The sequence below is a fragment of the Pollicipes pollicipes genome, unplaced genomic scaffold (genome assembly GCF_011947565.3).
Source record: "Pollicipes pollicipes isolate AB1234 unplaced genomic scaffold, Ppol_2.1 Scaffold_6138;HRSCAF=7277_pilon_pilon_pilon, whole genome shotgun sequence".
Taxonomy (NCBI): domain Eukaryota; kingdom Metazoa; phylum Arthropoda; class Thecostraca; order Pollicipedomorpha; family Pollicipedidae; genus Pollicipes; species Pollicipes pollicipes.
In genome coordinates, this window is record NW_023596818.1 from 31,364,916 (window position 1) to 31,386,884 (window position 21,969).

Below are 21,969 nucleotides of genomic sequence, written 5' to 3' on the forward strand. Positions count from 1 at the left end.
GTTTACAACACGGCACAGATTCCCGAACAGCCGCGGTGCTCAGCTGTCACATTGACGCAAGGCGGCTGCAAGAAGTAACTGGGTCAGCGACAAATGCTGGGTGACATAACAACCCGCGATGGGGTCTAGCACGAAAACACACGTGCACAGCTGAATCTGAAGCACTCGTTGGGCGCGTTCCACAATGCGCCGGTCGCGGGCCGGAACTGTGGTGATCAAGACGGCCGACTCTGATACATGACGGGATCGGGAACCCACGTAAGCGCCTGCTCCTCGTCGGCTTAGTGCAGGCTCCCACCATTAAAGAGCACCCCTTTATGCAACCGGCGTAAAGCATAGCCATAAATGCGCCTTCTGCATGACGGCCTCTCACAGACCAAGGACGCATGCTCTCCTCCTGATAACCATTCACTGACGAATGTACCCACTCATTCCATCGGTATCCCAATCCAAAACATTTCAAGCAGACAGACGCGCCAGGCCCCAATCATCCAATTAGTGCACGAGGCACGTAAGAAAGTTTTACCTACAGATCAGTCAGGTGGCGGGAGCACCGCCACCAGAAGCCCGGCAGTGGACCAGGTAAGTGGCCGTCCGCCGGGCAGTGCCGACCCGCTCGCCCCCGCGCTCCTCCAGAGAGGGGCCGACCAACACGCCATTCCCAGGCCCGACTGGAACCGCCTCAGCGTGACAGCTGTCTTCCATGGCAATTTTGCAGCCACAGGATGTTCCCAGTGTCCCCGTGCACGCTCGTTCAGCGCCCGTCCGAGTGCGCAGGCGGCGGCTCCTTCCCGGCGCAGCCGCACGCCTCATCAGCGAGCACGCTGCGAGGGAGTCGGCCCTGTTCAGTCACCAGCGGAGCGAACATTCTCCGCCGCACTGCGGGCTCTTGTGACGGCGGCGGAGCCGGCGGCCACTCCAGAGCCGATGGCGCCCGCTTGTCGGTACAACTGCTGGCTGCTCTGACGTACGGCTGCCTCGACTGTTTGACACGACGCAGTCCTGCTGTTGGTCACCGCCACCAAGAATGCCATGGGCACCAGGCAAAGTTCGGTGTAAGTCGGCTTGATCTCGTGTTTTCTGACTGGGAGGACCGGCGCGTGGCAGGGGCCGCGACACCTGCATTTCGCCAAGTCAAGAGCACATCCCTGTTTGCTTGCACTTACCTGGGCATTCGACTGGTCCTACAGAATATCGATTACGTTGCTGCATGCATTGCTCACCAGCTGCTGCCTAGATCACCGTTTGGCGAAAAAGAACAATGGGAGTCGCAATCCTTTGAAGGCCTACGGTTCAAAAACCGGAGCACAGGTGCAGGAAAAGTTTACCGATGACCTCATGACACAATCGCTATCAATCTTCATCCGATCTGGCAGCTGAAACAATGAATGGCGCTGGGTTTTTAATTCGGTTCGTGGGAAGAATCGATTTCCGGCTAGATAACTACCGGAATAGCTCCAACTGAGGCGCAGACATCTATCATTACCTCACCAATAAAGAGGGTATCCAGAACCATTGCCGTCAGTAATTACGCGCACAACCACAGGGAACCCAGTCGAGAAAATGCGCCTCTCTTTTACGTCGCCAGTTCCTCTTGTATCGCAAGGGGACCCTTCTACGGCGCCGCTCATCCTCCGCCATCACCTCCAATGCGCACTCACGTTTGTGACGTAATGTGTTTTCGTTGCTAATTCAGCTTGATATCACATGTGCGCCATTTACAGAGAATACCCTCATCTTTACTACATTCCTCTCTTGTGATCATCGGGAAGTTCAGTTATGAAACGGCGTCCGTTTTCTGTCTAGAGTCCGCTTAACATCACAGAGACATGGAGGAGTGTTTATGGCTGGTGTCGGTTGATATGACAGAGGTGCCATTCCATGATGAAGGCGCCTGTTCCTTGTCCATATTCCACTATATTTCAGCGCGGGACGCCTATGTGCGGGAGCTCATATTCCGCCAACAGTTCTGTCCAAAAAGGCAAAGATACCAGTTCATGCAAGGAATGTCTATTTTCCGTTGTGAAATACATAGGACTTCAAACGACACTCATAGAAAAGGTCGCCTCACGTTTTGGGCCGTTTTAAAGGGAGCGTGTCACCTTTTTACACTTCTCACCTATTTTACATGAGATGTATCCGATTTGATCGGCAATGCCAGTTTCTCGAAGTCCTTCTAAAAAGGTCAGAGTTTGGATCCGAAGTACTCGCTCCTGTGGGAGAAATCTCACTGAAGTCCCAGTTCACCGCTATGAAAGTAATAAATGACCTTTGCCTAGCTTTTTCCAACGTATGTGTGATGCAATGTTTGGAATACTCCAATCTCGCAAAATGCTTGCGCAATAAATGCCACAAAAGCTTGAAACACCCGGTTTAGAGAAGACAAATACGCAAACATGACGCTCTTATCTCGCGAATTCAGCGAAACGTTATAGTATGGTTTTGATTTCTCCCCTAATGGCTTTTACCAAAGTATCGTTTTTCGAACACACCTTGGCTTTGGGAAATGTAGTATCACGTGTTCTATAGAGACACACTTATTCAACCTTTGTTATAGGGTAGAGACGCAACTCTTCAGCCCGCCAGTCCGCCAGTTTCTGACCAGCAGGAACCCACGGACTTTTAGCTGGGTTATGGACCAGACTTGGCAGGCTTTTGTGGGTCAAAGCTTTGAGTGCGCCAAAGCATGCATTTTTTTTTTACTATTTCTAAAGTTTTAAAAACATCCCGAGACCAGAGTGTGCTGCCAAACACAACACAATCATGGAACAAACATAACTGTATTTTGTTTACAGCACGAGGACCGGTGGCAGAAAGCCCATGGCCGACATGACAAACCAGTAAACCAGGTTGCACAAATTGAACCGCTTAAAGCAAACAACTCACTGAAAATTCAGGAATAAGAAATCAAAACTGTAGCCTGACCTCATTAAGTAGCAGTTAGGTGGACCCCTTAATATACATACAGCTACACCGCACTTCGTTCTTATTGTGCCGGTGTGGTGCACTCAACCTTCCCTGGTTTGCACAAAACACATCCCTCACAAATCAAAATATGCATGCAGCTACACCGCACTTGGCTCTTATTGTGCCGGTGTGGTGCACTCAACCTTCCCTGGTCTACACAAAACACGTCCCTCACAAATCAAAATCAATATCCAAATGTATAGGAAACTGTGAGCCTTTCATCGCCCTTGCTTCGTTCACTTGTCAATACAACCAACAGTTACTGGCGCATTTATTGCGCCACAGTTGTCGAAGCTGAAAAGTGGTGACATAGTTTGTTTATGGCCTGGAACGTGGGCAGTGGTGGTGGACTGGAATGTGGGTGGTGGTTATAGAAAAGTGCAGATCATTGCAAAGCTACCATGAGGTGTTTACATAGTATGGTTGCATAATATATCCCCTTAAAGACAGCAAATACCATATAGCAAACACCATACCAAATACCATATATACCTGGCCCTGTTTCCTTCATGGAAATTGACATCGTTGAAATTAAGAAACAGTCCCATGAGCTTTGAGCTTTGAGCTTATGTAAATCGCAAGAAACTGAAACTTCCCATGACTAAGAACATCCAACATTTTTTACCCATCAGCGCAAAGCTATTAGTTGATGCATGCGATTTTAGCAGAAACGGCATGTGACGAAATGATCATGCCACCTGCACAACTCCATTGTGCATGAAGTATGATTGCCGTTTTCTGAGCACAACCACTGGTGTTAGCAAAACCATGCTACGTGTTGGACAAGAACATGCTATTTTATGGACACTTTAATGCATATGTTTAAAATTAAAGTGAAATGATAAAATGCATATAGCAAAAAGTCAGTTCTTGCGGGTTAATGGCAGATCAGAATTGTAGCATAGCGGACTATCGCGGGCTGACTCACTCGCTAGGCGAGGCGGGCTGGGCTGCGGGCTGATATTTTGGAGAAAGTTGCGTCACTGCCATAGGGTCTTGGTTCAGCCTTCAACCAATGCGCTTCTCGTTACCAAGCCCATGCCACCCGCTGTGCCAAGCACAAACGTTCATTGGTCCTGACGTCATTCACACCAGTGGAGGTGCCGGTTTTACAACCGCAGGCCCGCAATGTGCGGATTAAAACAGCTGAAAAGTGGTACCTTTAATCCGTAAAAGCCGACAACAGCCATCAGCAGACTCTGCCGTAGTCGTGACGATGGCGGTTACGACAAATGCAACTGTCCCGGACTCGGGACACACCCTGGGGCTGTCAAGCAAGGAAGAAGTGTAGTGCTGTTACAAAGGGTTGACAGCGTAATTTGGACCCGAAAAAATCAAAATGTATTTCATTTTGATATCCTGATAGCGCTGCAATGGCACCAACCGGTGCTATTATAAGACGCAAATGGTCCTGAGGTTTCACCACAGTTTTTCACCCGAGTCCAGTTGCGTCATCAATATAAGCCTACGTGACTCGCCGTGGAGGTAACCAGGAGACGCCGTGTGAGAGACCACCGGGCTGGGCATCCAGAGAACTGGTCTTTGCGGTCCTGGGTCCCGCGAGGCCAGCAGCATCAATCACCGGATCGTTTACCGGCGCATGCAACAGCTATGGTCACCAGCGCGGCTGGCTCCCACACCACTTGTCGAGATGCGGCTCGTGACATATTACCAGTGGGAGGGCCACCAGCCCGGGACTCTTCTCACAGGTCCGCGGGCAGCGGCCTGCGTTATTCCCACGCACCCTCTGCGGGGACGGCCTATCCCACGGCCCCGCCCACGGCTGTCTTCACGCGGTCTCCGGTAGCGCCCCATGCTTAATGATCTCCGCTGGAGCCGGTCTTCCATGGATCCCTGTCAGGGATCTGGTGTCTCCTGAGTCCCCATCAGGAGTCCGTCATCCCTGTGTCCCACCAGGAGTCGGTCTCCAATGCGTCCCAATCAGAAGCTGATGTTCCATGGGCCTCTCATCATGAGGTGGTCTCTGATGTGCCCTGCCAGGAGCCGATCTCCCATGGGTCTGCTGTTAGGAGCCGATTTCCTATGTGTCCCTACCAGGAGCCGGTCTCCCATGTGACCCTATCACGGGCCGGTCTCCCACGTGTCTCTATTAGGAGCCGGTCTCCCATGTGTCCCTATCACGAGCCAGTCTCCCATGTGTCCCTATTAGGAGACGGTCTCCCATGTGCCCCTACCACGAGCCGGTCTCCCACGTGACCCTATCACGAGCCGGTCTCCCATGTGATCCTATCACGAGCCGGTCTCCCACGTGACCCTATCACGAGCCGGTCTCCCATGTGACCCTATCACGAGCCGGTCTCCCGTGTGACCCTATCACGAACCGGCCTCCCGTGTGACCCTATCACGAGCCGGGCTCCCACGTGACCCTATCACGAGTCGGTCTCCCATGTGACCCTATCACGAGCCGGTCTCCCGTGTGACCCTATCACGAACCGGTCTCCCACGTGGCTCTATCACGAGCCGGTCTCCCATGTGACCCTTTCACGAGCCGGTCTCCCGTGCGACCCTTTCACGAACCGGTCTCCCATGTGACCCTGTCACGAGCCGGTCTCCCGTGTGACCCTATCACGAACCGGTCTCCCATGTGACCCTATCACGAACCGGTCTCCCGTGTGACCCTATCACGAACCGGTCTCCCATGTGACCCTATCACGATCCGGTCTCCCACGTGACCCTATCACGAACCGGTCTCCCACGTGACCTTATCACGAGCCGGCCTCCCAAGTGACCGCATCAGACGCCTTCCAAGTGACTCCCGTCGTGAGCCCTGCTCCGCCCATGCACGGCCGCCGCCGCAGCCTGTTGCCGTACTCACTGGGTGTCCTTGGCGCCGAACTCGTCTGGGCTGTACTCAAACGGCAGGCACGCCTCCACGTTGTCCTCCTGGAACAGGAGCCCGGCTCCTCATCAGGACCCGCTCTGGCGTGCATTGTCTGCGCTGGTGCAGCGCCCACCCCGTCATGCTGTGGTGTTAAACAAATGCTGTCTCGATTTGTCATTGGCTTTGGCGGCACACCGCAAGCGGTAATTGCCATGAAACCAGCGAGTGACAAGTACGTTTTGTCAGCCGCATCTGGCATTTTGACTTCGTCAACAACAACGATGATCATCCATCTGCTCCGTAACATTCACATGAATGTTGTCTCTTGAAGTGACATCGGTATGGTACTCATGAGTGCGACAGTCATATGCGTGTACAGACGTACCACTACACACGTCCCTGTGGTTGGAGTCGAGGGAGAACGCTGGACAATCACACAGCGTATCGAACTGCCCGCCGTCCTAATCGCCTCACAGCTAACATGCATGGCATACACATAACTGCATGCATAACATGCAGTTATAAATTTGCATCTCCACATAAAAAGGAACAAATGGGCCTCGATCGCTACTTCTGAAATTAAAACACACTGTTCCGGTGGTCTTGGTTGCGCGAGCTGATACAGTACAAAACATAATGACCAGAAAATAGAGCGAATAGTTTTCGAATGGCTTGGCCTGAGGCCTGGCAACGCTTGTGCAGGTTGCACATGTGAATGACTGCTAGTGAAAACGTTGTAAAATTATTAATGCGACCAGGCACGCGCAAGGCTAATGCGCGAAGGAACCGTCTGTCACATAGCACAGATAACCGGAATTGCTGAAGCTTACAACGCGCCATCATTTCAGTCGCCCGGTACAAGATACACTGACAATTCAATTAAAAAATACCTGCCGATATCTCAATAACAAAGCGTTGGAACCTGTCCACGTTTTGCGCAATGAGAGGAATAGGGCATACGCCAACAAAGAGGACAGTGAAACGAAAACAGCGAATCCGGGGAGCACGCAAAAGCTGAGATTGCGACAGACCTTAAAAATGACAAGCCGCCGGAGCTGGACAACACGGGCAGAAAACAGAGAGGAGCCACGCCAAGCGCGTCTTCTCATGCATCACACACCTAAACTCACAAGTACGAGGCCAAGGAAACCCAGAGGGGTCGCGATTGATAAAACAAGCTCGACAGCCACTAGCCACGCGCACTTGTTTACGTTTTCTTCAGACGGTTCGAGCAAGCAAACATGCACTCGCCCGAACAAAAAACTGCATTCCTCGAACATTAAAGCTGCAAGCCTGTGTGCGTGCCTACTGCTTCGTGTGCGCGCGTGCACGAGTTACCGGGTCTAAAAAAAAAACAAGCATCATCCTTCGCAACAGTTTCTTGATCGCTGCAGACGGCCGCTAGTTGCGCCCCAGCGTCCCGGCGGCGCGGCGGCGCGGCGGCGCGGCGGCGGAGGCTGGCGGGGGCTAGCAGGGGACCGACAGGGCGCCACCACGCCGCCAGTCTCTCCGGTGGGCGGTGCCGCGTGCTGTCACCACTCACCCGGGCCATCAGCAGGGTCAGGCAGAGCGTTAGGTGCGACATGATGCTGAGGAAGCGCGCCGGCACCAGACCGTCTCGGCGCAGCATCTGCCGACAGAGGGTGCCCGATGAGGCCATCTGCGGCCGAGCAGCCGGGCGCTGCGGCGCGGGGCTGCGGTCGGGGGGGGGGGGAGGGACGTTCGACGCGCGCCGCCGGCTGTGGTTTTCGGGTTGCATCCGCTGCCAGTCACTTCAGAGGATGCGAGATTGCGGGGCATCACGATACGTGGCGGCATGACACGGGATCACGACATGCGGCGGCATGACACGGGATCACGACATGCGGCGGCATGACACGGGATCGCAACACGCGGCGGCATGACACGGGATCACGACACGTGGCGGCATGACACGGGATCACGACACGTGGCAGCATGGAGGCAGCATGCGTCGCAAAACGACAGAAATGTTGCCGTGAGTGCAGGTCTGCAGGTCGCGGGGGAGCACCAGACGACCATTTGAGCCGCACAGCGCACACCTCCAACACGGCCTCAGTCCGAACACACGGCCTGTCACAGCCGTCCAGCTCCCACGACGCACTGCTCCAACATGGCTACAGCCCGACCAGCGATACGGCAAACATGCCGACAAATAGCCAGACGCAGGCGTCCAGCTCACGCCGATCCTGCAACACAGTCACGGCCAGCAACTCAACACGAGCATCCTGGCCCCACATAACACAGCCACAGCCACGGCCTGACCAACACAGTCACGGCCAGCAACTCAACACGAGCATCCTGGCCCCACATAACACAGCCACAGCCACGGCCTGACCAACACAGCCACGGCCAGCAACTCAACACGAGCATCCTGGCCCCACATAACACAGCCACAGCCATGGCCTGACCAACACAGTCACGACCAGCAACTCGACACTAGCGTCCTGATCCCACAAAACACAGCCACAGCCACGGCCTGACCAACACAGTCACGACCAGCAACTCAACACGAGCATCCTGGCCCCACATAACACAGCCACAGCCACGGCCTGACCAACACAGTCACGGCCAGCAACTCGACACTAGCGTCCTGATCCCACAAAACACAGCCACAGCCACGGCCCGACCAACACAGTCACGACCAGCAACTCGACACTAGCGTCCTGATCCCACAAAACACAGCCACAGCCACGGCCCGACCAATGCAGTCACGACCAGCAACTCAACACGAGGGTCCTGGTCCCACAAAACACAGCCACAGCCACGGTCCGACCAACACAGTCACGGCGAGCACTCCCGACGCGACTGCTTCGGTGCCGCCGATCCATTAACAGGAGTGTTCCAAATTTGCCCGGGGTTTGGACCGGAACAAACATTTTGAAGATCATTCCGTGCCGTTCACAGCCCTGCTCCTCTTGCAACACAAACCCTGTACTTTGAGGGCCGCACTCCCACGAAAGCGTTCCACCCATCTCCAAGCCACGCAGGCATGACACCATAGCAGCGTGACTACAGTCCTACCGTCCCTCCATCCATGCCGCGATCAAAGTCAATACTAGCATCACCGCAGGGCCTCTTACACCTGGCGTCCAAGACCACAACTTCCAAACAGTACTGACGTCAAGCATCCCACCGACATTGAGTACTTCGTACCAATCACGTCTTACGTTTCGTGCAACATTGTGTAAGAACATCGTTCCTAGTTATTACGGAAAGGAGGCTTGTAATCGAATAACGTTGAACAGCGCCATAACGGAATATGCGACAAGTTAACTTCTTAACCTCGCGGCTAAATATGCGAGAGTACCATGAGGAAGGGTCAAAATACAAAACATAACGATATCTCGCCCAGCAAACCCTTCCAAGACCACGCTGTCACCTTTCAGTAAGTTTGAAGTACAAGTGAGGGCTATGGTGGCAGCACCTAAGGCACAAGGACAGTTGGCAAAGTGGCGTTTCATCTCAGAAAAACGCTTGGATTTAAGTCCACTGTGGGGGTATAGCCAGAACTTTGGCAACGGTTGGAGGGGGAAGGGGGGGGGGGTGACATAGCCCCCTCCCCTGATGGTGTAAGACCTTCACCCCAAATATAGGTAAACTATTTGTAGGTACATGATCAACCCTGTTTGTCTGGCAATGCTCAACATCATTTGAAAATCGATAGGTGATGGCAATCATGTAACACAGTTATGAGCACGCGCACTCGCGAATATTAGCAACACTGCAGTCGATGGGGCCGCGCAGCGTCGGCCCCGCCCCGGCCCTGCCGCTGACGCCCAGCGAATTACTCCCACCTCTTTTTAAGCCAGGTCGCTCTGTGTCAATCGGGGCGATGCCCTCCTCAACGTCAATGTCTCTCTACCTGCCCATGTGCTGATTGGAAGCCACCAAGCGAGCCGTTCCTCATCGTACCGCGGCAGCTGGGAGCCAGCTGCCTGCGACCACCGCTATGTTTTCACCTCTGATTTCTGAGGGATTACAAACTCGCATTTCGATACGCAGACATCTGGTCATGCGTCTTAGTTTGAAGCTCATGCTGGTTACCTGTCTGATTGTATGACATAGGTATGCACGTGCGCGGTTCTGCAAGCCAATGCGGATCTCATGTACCTACAATTTATTTTCATTCATCTTTATGAGTGTACGCTGGGTTTGGCACTTCTGTTATCAATTCAGAACATTTACTGGTTTCGTCGTTCCACTTCGTACGTATTTCATAGCATCGTATTTAATCGTACCGTCTTTTATCGGATTGTATCTTAAAGTATCATATTATAGGGTCCAGTTGGTAAGATCGCATGCTATATTCTAATTGGTAAGATCACATTTTACAGTATAGCTCGCAAGACCGTATCTTATAGGATAACTCGTAGCATCGTCTACCAACGTATTTTTTGCAACGTGTTATGACGAGTGAGTGACCGATGTAGCGAACCGAAGCTAGCGAACGTTGAGAACTCTGGTGGATGGTTTTCGCGCAGACAGATACGAACACAAAAACACGAACTCATCTTGCGAAACTACGCCGCTCTGCCCGGACATTTCCGAGGCTGAGAGCCGGTCACGATTTTACGGATCTCTGGGACCGATCGGACCTGCTGGTGACTTCCGTGCCCGCGCGAAGTCCGTGATTCACCCGGAGTATGGCAGGCAGCAGTTTAGACTGTTTGCGCCACACCCCTGCTGTATTTCCAAGCGGTCATGCTTAATTAAACCAATGTTTCGGTATACGCTGCCTCAAAATCATGCGTCATTTTTTACTAAATATTTAATATTCACATGAATGCATGTTCACCAAATGGACAAATTGTATTGTCCTGGGCTGTCGTTTCCAATTATACCAATAGTTATACGTTGGCATGTTTCATCATATCTGATGCTGGCTTCAATATCTTCAAATGCGAAACGTTCTCTTCAACATGGCCCTGACGCCAACACCGCCCGACGAGCGTGCTGGCAGGAGCGCCCGGCCGGGCGCCCCTGACCCCAGCCGACCGCGGCCGCCGGACACGACGAAGATGCGCGAGCCCGGCGGACGTGTGGCGCGCCGCCGCGTCGGCCGGGCGTCACCGGCCTGCCGGACACGCTCAGGGTGTCAGGGCCGGCGCGCAAGCCAGCTCTAAGTCGAATGTTCGGCGATTCCGGACTCGTCGACGAATGGCGGTCTCGAGCGGTTGCCTTGGTATCGTGGTTGTGCTCGCTCCCCACTTAAGCCTCGCCCCATTCGTTTCTGATAACTTGAGATGCCCATTGTGTGGCATAATGTGCAAACAGCGCCTGAGGAACGGCAGGAATGGTGGGAGGATGCGACAGCATGAGAGCGGAGTATCTGAAGGTCGGATGGCGGACAGCCTTACAGACGGCTCCAATGTTGGCTATTCTTATCAAAATTAATTCATTACATTTCGGTGTTTTATGCTATCAAAAAATCCCACTCACTTCTTTATTACGCTGAGGCCAGCCAGACGCCGGTCACGATCAGCTGACCACGCCGATACCCAGCCGGACCAGTTCGGCCACGCCATCTCGCCCGACGCCCGACCGGACCGGAAGACCACCGATCCCACACTAAAGCAGCGCGACTTCATTAAGACGGACCACGCGTCCCGGGCGTGACCGACGCGGACAGCCGTCGTCGCACACGAGCTCCGGCCGAGCCGGCACGCGCCGACACGAGCACCGCGCACGCGATGGGGACACACTGCGCATCTGAGGGAGAGGCGTTCTGGGAAGCGTCGATACGATCTGCGGCGGCAGCCGCGCAAACACACCCGGTTATCCGGCTACAGGTTGGAAACACGAAGAGCTCAGCGGACCGCTGGCTTTGTTTGGCCGTCCGTATCCGCCCAACCACGAGACGGCCCGGGCCAGAGCAACGGCGGACAGCGGATACCGCCAATTGGGATCACCAGTGGAACACGAGGACGCCAAAAGTTCTCCACGTGATGAGTTACAGACGTCGCCAAAAACAATGCCGAGAGCTTCTTTTCATAAGTTTAATGCAGTTGTCGGTGCACGCAGAACCAAGCGTGACTTGCGGACTACGCAGCGATAAGTCGTACGATTTGTGCCGTGCTGACCCTGACCTGGAACGGACCGGCTTCGGTCGCCACCTCGTTACACAGGGATCGGCTGGTTTGAGTTGCGAGCTCGATGACGGCGCTTCCACGGAGCTGTCCGGGCCTTAGTCAAGGTCAAAACAAAGACGCATGGCCCTAAGCCCACTTACCGACTTGGAAACAGTCGGTCGGTTCTGCAGTAACGGCTGGCCTGGCCGGTGACTGTAATTGCCATCTCGTTCAAATGCACTAAATGACTCTTCATTCGTTAAAAGTTGTTCCTTTTTGTTGAAATCAAACTTTTAATGACCTTTAATAACCCAAGTTGTTGAGTGCGTTTGCGAGAAAAATTATGCAGGTTGATGATATGGTATCTATGGGCTTATTCCTCGCAGCATTAAAAGGAAAATGGAAATATATGTGTGATATTTCGGCTACATGCCTTTATCGAAAAGAGTGGTCTTTTCGATAAAGGCTTGTAGCTGAAATATCAAAGCTATCTCTCTATTGTCTTCTTTATTCTACGGGGAATAAGGCTATGAATGCTGCTTGACATTTAATACTTTCTTCCATTGCGTGGTAGGGAAAAATGTTTTTCAGCAGACTTCGTGACAAACATTAAATATTCACCACCTTTTTGCAGAGCTTTCAGATACAAGTTCAGTTCAATCCTCTTTCCATTGATTACACAACGCATTTGATTTCCATCCGTGACAACATTCAGGAGGAATAGAAGCAGGCGTGGACCAGCGACCATTTCATCAATATGTCAATTTTCATCACGTAATCGGTGAAAAGAAATGTTCCATATTCGAAGATGTTAGGGCAAACATCAGATGTGATAGACAAAACCACTTGTAACTTTAAGTATGCTTTTCGGAGCAAGATACTTAGTCAACATCTCTGTCAGTGCGCCTATATGTATATATATATATATATATATATATATATATATATATATATATATATATATATACAATGACAATTTTTATGACCACATTTAAGTGTGAAACCGTCCCTTTTACTGTAAGCTGACCACAGGCATAAGTTAAAGCGCAGGGTGCGGTTACTGTGAGTATCTATCCCATTCCACGTGAAACCACCCCGTGTCATGAATGGCGCGCGCAACGAATACATAACACAAAATAGCACTACAAAACTTCATAATCTCTATAACACATATCACACATAGATCGGAGAGAACTTGAGTTGGTTTCAAAATGCAAATGAGCTCACTTGTGCTGCCGCTACCCCCCGTTGTACTCGCATTTACTAGCTGGACACGATCCGACGGACAATCATTTGCGGGATTAATACAGTTCAGCCGCTTAAAAACACCAACCACACCAGCAGACGTTCAATTTCAAAGCAACCAAGGGTGAACAGCAGGATACAAACTGCAGAAGTCACACACCAGACTCAAGACTGCCCATAAGCGTAACAGTCGCGAAGCAGGGCACCGCCTCCTGCTGCATTACTGCCTGGCCGGCTGACCCGGTGAGTGAGGTCACGCGTCTGTGGGGCAGCATACGTTCCGCCACTCGGCTCGAATACTCCCGGCAGCGCACAGGTCACGCTCTCACTGACCCAGGCTATACACAGCGCAGTATGGACATGCGCAAGTGCAAGCTTGGTACCAGAAATAGGGCCCGTTGACACTGTTGACAGGGCGTTTGTGTTTCTAAAATATATGTATATATATATATATATATATACGAACTTTTATGAAAAAGAATAGACCTTCCAGAATATCCTGGTTAAGTGATTTTGTCAAGAAAGTTCTGGCATACTTTGTAAGAAAACTCAACTTTTTGAGAAGATACTTACGGTCACGAGGGAAATGCTGGCTTGATCACGTCATGTATACTAATACTTGAAACGCATTCACAATTGCTAGCACACAAAAGTCGACATTTTTCGCTGTTCTAATAAGTTTCAAATAAGACGGAGTCGACCATTTACATAAATCTCCCTATCGACACACTCATTCAAAGCATATTAAGTTTCGGTGGGGGGGGGGGGGGGGGGGAGGACAGGCACAACCGACGATTCTCGAGTTATCGGCGGCCAAACAGCAGAGTTTCCCTACATTCTACAAAAAAGGATATAACCATGGTGGCTGGTCCCAATCTGCTAGCAAAACGTCAGGGTTTCAACTAATGCGTGCCAGCTGCGAGAGAAGGTGGCCGCAGGAAGCGGTCTGTCCCAGGTCAGGGTCAGCACGACGCCAAATGTGCGCAGCCAAGTCGGAGAAACACGGCATCCATATGAAATGCGTTGCTGGAAGAGCTGAGTGCAGAGGTGACCCTGCAGCTCGCCACAAGGTCATGCGTCATAGAGCTTAATAACGAATGCTAATCCCAGTACCCGCACGCCGGGTAAGCACCTGCGGTACAAACCATCTCACGGGACAGCACCAGCTCGTACCGACCAGGATACGACCATAACCATTTTGTCCCTTTAGAAGGTCAGCACTCCTCACATTTGCTACCTGCGCAGTGAATGTCAAGCGGCCAATGGCCGACTGGTGGGACGAGCCCAGCCGGAGCAGATGTGACGCGGTGGAAACGGAACCGGCTCTAGAGCTGCCACTTTTCAACTCGCAGGTCCGCAACGAACTTTTAGCGGGTACTGCTGTCTGCACTGTGGGTATTAGGGGGTGGGGGTGGGTTCTACATCTGAGATTCTCTCACTTGTGTTTTATTCACAGCAAATCTACATTTAGTTAACTAGCAACTGTTGGTAGCAAATGCTGTAAGACAAATCAATTGTTTGCACAAAAATAATAAGCTCGGGAAGTCAAATTTCATTACAAACTGTTCCATTTCAGCTGTCATTTCATAAACAAAAAATCCATGGAACACTGTAACTTCAAGAGCAGACTACCACAGCTCAATAACGATATATCCTACGGTTCAGTACACTTTCTTTATTAATCATTCATATATTAATAATATATAAATATATATCAATAAAATAAAATATTAAAATACTAAAAACATTACCTACTTTGTACACTATTCTGGGGAGTGAAATTTCAACACAAGAGTAAGAACCATTTTAAATAATCTCACAATAGGGGAAGTTATGCATGGGTGTAGTTTTCTTTTCCATAAATGGGCTCCAGTTCCAGCCCCATGCAGAAAACGAATTTTGTATTCAGCCTCAGCCCCCAAAAACAAGAGAGAACAAACAAACTTCATTTCTTCCCACTCAGCTTACCCAAAGAATATTTTGCAAAACTGCGCTCCTGGATTTTGCACACCATTTGTCAAATGAATCACAAGTCACAGAGAACACAGGTCAAATGCAAACACACACTGAATTGCAGGCTTATCTGATGGATGCAACTCAAGCAGCAAACACCCCACAATGCCTGGGTTTAGGGAAAATGCAATCGAAATGAATGAAAAATAAGGCTATCGGGTGCATGCGGTCTTTAGGTGGGGGTGGGGGTGGTGGGTGAGGACTTGACTCGCGGGGCGAGCACGGATTTTCGGAATTGGCTGCAGGACGGGTGCGGGTATACCAAATATTCGAAAGTAGCAGCTCTAATCAGCTCTAACCAGCTCTAACCAGTCAGGACGGCTGGCCACAGGGCGCCCTGGAAGCCGCCGGTGCGCCGGCCCCTGCCCCACGCCCTGGAAGCCGCCGGTGTGACGCCCCTGCCCCACGCTCTGGAAGCCGCGTGTGCGCCGGCCCCTGCCCCACGCCCTGAAAGCCGCCGGTGTGCCGGCCCCTGCCCCACGCCCTGAAAGCCGCCGGTGCGCCAGCCCCTGCCCCACGCCCTGGAAGCCTCCAGTGCGCCAGCCCCTGTCCCACGCCCTGGAAGCCGCCGGTGCCCCGGCCCATGCCCCACGCCCTGGAAGCCGCCAGTGAGCCAGCCCCTGCCCCACGCCCTGGAAGCCCCCGGTGTGGCAGCCCCTGCCCCACGCTCCCCACGCTCCAAATTTTTGGAATTCCAAAAAAATTCGAAGCTCAATTTTAAATTTGGACCAACCGAGAAAAAACTACATTTTTGGACAGCTGATATTATTCTGTCGCGTCGCAAAATGGCACATCTCTCAACTTATTTAATGCTGTTCATTTTCTAAATAATTTGAATCTGGCACAAAAGCAAGTTCCTCAAAGGGCACTCTACCCAATACTACCTATGAAACATGGAATAGAAACCACATCACGTACACTGCCACATATTCATCACGCTATGGGACTTAAAAATTGATGCGGGAACGCAAGTCCCGATTTCTCCAGCATTCACAGTTCGCACCAGCCTTGTAGTCCCGTTTTACGTCCGCCGCCTTTATGACAAAATCTCGTGTTTGTGAACTAATTATTTTTGTATAAGCTGAGTTTTGGACGCTTTTATGACGGACAGCTGGTCCATCCTTGGACCTCGGATTTGACCTCATACAAGACCTTCCAGAAAATGGCACTTCTGGTCGACACCGCCTCGGCGCCGACGCCGGCGCCACACCGGCGTCGGCTCGGCCCTCACGATCCCGCCACACCGGCGTCGGCACCGGCCGCACGATCCCCCCAGTCGTCGCCGATGCGGCCCGACTGGAGCCACGGGGCTGCGCCGCCACCGACGCGCGGCCCTGCGCCGCTGCAGTGTCCCGGGCGGCGACCGCAGCGGCCTTGAGGCGGGCACTGCAACGGGTGCGTACCATTGTCCACGCCGGCGGGGCTCTCCTTCCGCCCTGGCCGGCGACAGCGCCTTTGTGTGTGGGCTGCCTGCGGTTAGCCCACGGCTCCGCTGCACCACCAGTTGACCGGACAAACCAGCGCCGGCTGTGCCCAGCGCCGGCCGCCCACAACGCTGCATCACCAGCGGCCTCGAGAGGCGGCACGTGGTCTTCGAGGTACGGATATACACCACTACGCCACTCCCTGTCGCCGACCGCCCGGCCAGGCCTGCACTCCACACACAGTCCGTCTCTGCAAAATTTACCGCGACCTCCGGCAAAGAGCTTTAAAAGGATATGAGCACCGGCCTAAGCGTTCCGCAACACGGCGCTGTCGCCCGGCCGGTGGCGCGCCGACGCGCCGTGCTCTGACAAAAATGGTGGCGTCTCCCTTATACGCACACACGATGCCTTATACGTCTGGCCCACACGCACACGCGATGCCTTATACGTCTGCATAACACGCGCACAAGACAGCAGGCGCCTGCCAGGTGGCCGATCAGCTGGCGGTGGTCGAGGTCAGCAGGGGCTGGGCGCGGCACAGGGCTGGACACGGTGGTAGCCGGGGCAGGCGGAGCTGAGAACGGCAATGGAATGGGGACGGGACGGTGGATGGGGTCAAGAGGAGCTAGGAAAACACTGTACTGGGGACGGCGGTGGCGGCGGTCAGCCGGGGGTGGGTATGCACCAGACCGGGAACGGAACGGAACGATCCAGGGTCAGGGGGCAGGTCACGGAGAGCTGGGAAGGGGGCATCGAACTGGGGACGAACTATTCGCGGTCAGCGGGGGGAGGGGGGGGGGGGGGGGCGATCGTCGCGGGTTGCGGAGAGCTCAGGGGCACCAGACAGTGGTCGCCACCGACAGCCCAAGATCGAGGGACACTATCACGGGATGCCTATATATGCCTATAACGGGACGCCTATAACAGCGGCGCCTATCATTACACAGTTCTCCTTTGACGATAAATGTGACACTGGCGCCTCGACAGTGACTTCCGGATCAGCTCGTGCCGTTGAGACGAGGAGACACCGTGCACAGGAGCAAGTGAAGGTTACCTCGACTCGTACCACATGGCGTGAGGGGAAGCTCGACCGGCCGCGGTCATGCCATGGCCCACTGTCCAGACGAGATAACGATGCATCGGTTTTATTCGCGTGCTGTCGTTTGGAGCTCACAAATCCCCGCCGCGCAAAATGGCGCCTTGGCAAACCATCGTACTGTGTTTTCTCGAGGCTGGGTAACTGGTGCCACATTTCAAATTTTGAAATTAAAGCTTGCGGTCTTGGTGTTGACCAAACACGGCACTGAAAAGCAAGTTCCAACATCAGTGGGCACAGACTGCGACGTCTCGGGTCGGAGAATCAGAAGAATCGCGAATCGGGTGCTGGTAAATCTCTTGGAAAGAATTCCGCCTGAGCCCTGAGACACGTGCCAAACATATTACGAGGGGAAACACACACGAACAAAATACGGAAAGTCACGGTGATGGCTGAAAATGTGAGGCAATCACTCGCTCTGACCTTTCAGCTCCAGCACGCCCTTAAACACTATGCAGTCTTCCAGATTATTAAAATGCCGGCCTGCGTTCAAAACGAGACCGTCTGAAAACACCGGCAACCTTGAAACGTCAGTCTCACGATCTGTCGCGCTCGCATCTGACCCCGGGCCAGTCATCCGCCCCAGTCACTACCCTTCCACCTCCGTCCGTACGCCGTCCAGCAGCGCCGCTCCCCCTGCAGAGCAGACGGGCCTTCCGCCCCAGCTGGCGCGGCGCTCGTGCGGAGCCGGCGCCGCCGCTCGTGCGTGCCGACTGGGTCAGCACGCCGGCCGCAGCCATGCCGGGACGGCCGGCACTCGGGAGGGCCGGCTGCGTGGAGGCGCCGCTTTGGGGTGAGCTGGCTCTGCACGCGACGGCGGTGGGAGCAATGACCGGCTGACCCAACAGTCCAACTGACAGGCCAACTGCGACACTGGTGACGCAGCCATCAGGGGCACGGGCGCGGGTGGCGCCAGGTCACCAGGTGCACGGTGCGGGTGGTGTCAAGTCACCAGGGGCACGGCATGAGTGGTGTCAGGTCACCAGGTGCACGGCACGAGTGGTGTCAAGTCACCAGGTGCACGGCACGGGTGGTGTCAGGTCATCAGGTGCACGGCACGAGTGGTGTCAAGTCACCAGGTGCACGGCACGGGTGGTGTCAGGTCACCAGGTGCACGGCACGAGTGGTGTCAAGTCACCAGGTGCACGGCACGGGTGGTGTCAGGTCACCAGGTGCACGGCGCGGATGGTGTCAGGTCACCAGGTGCACGGTGCGAGTGGTGTCAAGTCACCAGGTGCCCGGCGCGGGTGGTGTCAAGTCACCAGGTGCACGGTGCGAGTGGTGTCAAGTCACCAGGTGCACGGCGCGGGTGGTGTCAGGTCGCCGAGAGCACAACGCAATCATCATGAGGTCACGTGGCACACGGCGCTGCCTGCGCTGTCGACGCTGGAACAGGTCACCGGCGACGCAGAGCCGGCAGTGTCGCCAGGAGCACCGACTCTACCGGCACTGGGTCGCCGGCAGCACACATTTTGCTAATGTCGGACGAGCAGCCAGTGTCTCAAAGCAGAACTACAATCAGGGGCACACAGCCCGCCGCTGCTGGAGCTGCATGCCGGCAGGAGGCCCAGTGCACGATGCTAAGGCGCGTCGGAACGGATCACCAGGATGCCCAACATAGGACATCACGTGTGCATTTGCACGTGCATAGATCTAACGGTCGGCCTTTCCGTTGGCAGCGGGAGTCCGGTGTTTCCCCGCGTCTGGTGTAAATCCGGTGCAGGTGGGCGAGATCTCATCTCAGGTATCCCCCCCCCCCCCCCTCCATCGATGGCCCTGGCCCCACACCAGCGGCAACACAGCCACAAGGCGCGGCGACTCGTTAATCACCGTTTGGCGGTCGCTGGCAGTGTCACGCTCTCGCCTTCCGTATGACGGCTTCTGAGGAGTGTCAGTGGGCAGCGGCGCTCGGCGATGCCGACCGTTTTCAGGACCACGCCACGCGGCTCGTCGTAACCCATAACTGGCGTGAAAACCCCATGCTGAGGGAACGGTCGGAGCCAACGCGTCAGGACACGAGCCAATGCGAAGATTCGACCGGAATTATGTCGCATCTTTACGCTTAATGCCACTGAGCCGGACACTATGTAAACCACTGATGGCTCAGCACCCACTCTTAATGCCACTGAGCCGGGCACTATGTAAAGCACTGATGGCTCACTGGGCACTATGCAAACCACTGATGGCTCAGCATCCACTCTTAATGCCACTGAGCCGGGCACTATGTAAACCACTGACGGCCCACTGGGCACTATGCAAACCACTGACGGCTCAGCACCCACTCTTAATGCCACTGAGCCGGGCACTATGTAAACCACTGATGGCCCAGCACCCGCTCTTGCATTAAGACCAACCTTTCCAGGCTTGAACCACTTTGCGTGGTGGGCGTTCGACGGGCAACGTCAAGTCGACGTGATTCGACTCGCGACAAATTGGATGAAGTAAACCGCCCCTTCCAGCATGTGCCTGAGGGTAACTGTGAAAGGCTGATCAAGTGCACGCCAAAGCGTTAAAGTTTCTCAGCACTCGGACACTACTTCGCTGAGAACGGAATAAGCAGCCGGCTTTGGCTGCCTTTGACGTCAGCTTCATTAAACAAGGAAGTCCTTGAGGTCCTGGCTTTTCGGTATTGCGGTTTTTTATGCTGAAAGTTGTCGACCTTCAATATACCTGGATGCACTGACAAGACATCAAGCAATCGGGATATAACATAGAGCCTCGGGCGCTGGCATTTCAGTAAGATTAATTTGATATCTTTGCAATCGATTAACAACACCACATCAGGCACGGTTTAAACTTATTGCGCCGCTCTGCCGGGACGCGGGAACCCCGAATGGCGCCGTAACAAAGTGCACCGCTCCGATTGCATGATGGCTTACGACTTAAGCTTAGGGCCTGAAGACCATATGCTTTAGGTCCTGTTTGCTTCAGGGAGCACAACTGAACTGGCAACAACTGCATCAAATTAATAAAATACATTCCCTTCAGCATCCTTATAATACTTTGTAATGATTTCTTGAGGGCCTCATTTAGCCACTGCCCTCTGGTATTCGGTTATTTTCGGCTTCCAAACTAATAACGTCAACTTCACTTGATCCTGAGACTTTCACTAAATGCTTAGGACCGCAACGACCAAACTGCACGTCTTGCACACCGAAATGACAGCCATTCAGCTTCTTTAACGACTGCCTCACCACGTACCGAAATGCTCACTCCCACTTTACAACAGAATGCGGTCAGTCTGCGTGTCACAAACACCTGCCAACCCAGTCCATCCAAGGCTCCGAGGTGGCAACCACACCGTCAAACGGTGTCAATGTCGTGCCATGACATGTCGACCCGACCGACCGGCCAGTCATGTGCTTTTTATTACGATCATTGCGGATGGCCGGTTGTCGATACAATCAGTTGGCTGTTGTCGACCTTGAACTTCCCAAAACCGGCGCCAGTCGACGGCAGCTTCCGAGTGGTGCCCGGCACGGAGGCTCCCCGCTAGGATCAGGTGGGACCGGGTCCTCTGCCCGTGGTGCTGCCGCTGTCCCCCCCCCCCCCCTCAGCCCGACCCGGCCGAGCGCTGCGAGACCATGACCACGGCACAATGGCGCGTAAGCACAAAATCTGCCGGCAGCCGGAGCCCGAGCGACCGCAAACCTGCTCGCCCGACGCCGGCCGGCTCTCCTGGGACGGGCAGCAGTGACGTGGGCAGCCGATGACGTCGGCGGCGGCCAACCGGCCACACACGGCCCGGCCAGGCTGGGCGGCAGCCGGCGTCTTGCACTGCCAGGCGGCAGCTCGCGCCAGGCCAGGCCGGACCGACCGGCCGCTGCCGCTGCCGCGGCTCCGGCGACGGGCGGCGGCGGCCGTAGCACGGCCCTCAGCGCCTCCGGCCGGCTGACCCAGCGGCCGATGACCCCGCGCCGGCGGCCCGCCGAATACCGGAGCGCTACGACACGGCGCCGGCGCCGATTCGGATCCGGGCCGAGCGCCACAAACAAAAAACGCAGCGCAGCGCCGCACCGGCCGCCTGAGGTCCGAGGACGCGGCGCGAGCGCGCCGGCATCCCAATGAGAAGCGTGACGAGGCGGATCGCGGCTGGTGGAGCCGGCAGCCGGCGCAGCGCCCACAGGTCCGGGTCAGCGCGGCTGCGGTCCGGGTCAGTGCGGCTGCGGTCCCAGTCAGTGCGGCTGCGGTCCGGGTCAGTGTGGTTGCGGTCCGGGTCAGCGCGGCTGTGGTCCGGGTCAGCGCGGCTGCGGTCCGGGTCAGCGCGGCTGCGGTCCCGGTCAGTGTGGCTGA

At 54.4% G+C, this 21,969-nt stretch overlaps 1 protein-coding gene across 1 annotated transcript in view; it reads right to left on the reverse strand.

The window, feature by feature from the left end:
- LOC119106276 (transmembrane protein 107) overlaps nucleotides 1–21,969 on the reverse strand; it is a 40,600-nt gene that overhangs the window by 13,028 nt on the left and 5,603 nt on the right. The window contains exons 2-3 of the mRNA XM_037229890.1: nucleotides 7,353–7,439; nucleotides 5,804–5,871 (exon numbers count right to left, since the gene is read on the reverse strand). Coding sequence (XP_037085785.1) covers nucleotides 5,804–5,871; nucleotides 7,353–7,439 — 155 coding nt within the window. The remainder of the gene's footprint in view (nucleotides 1–5,803; nucleotides 5,872–7,352; nucleotides 7,440–21,969) is intronic.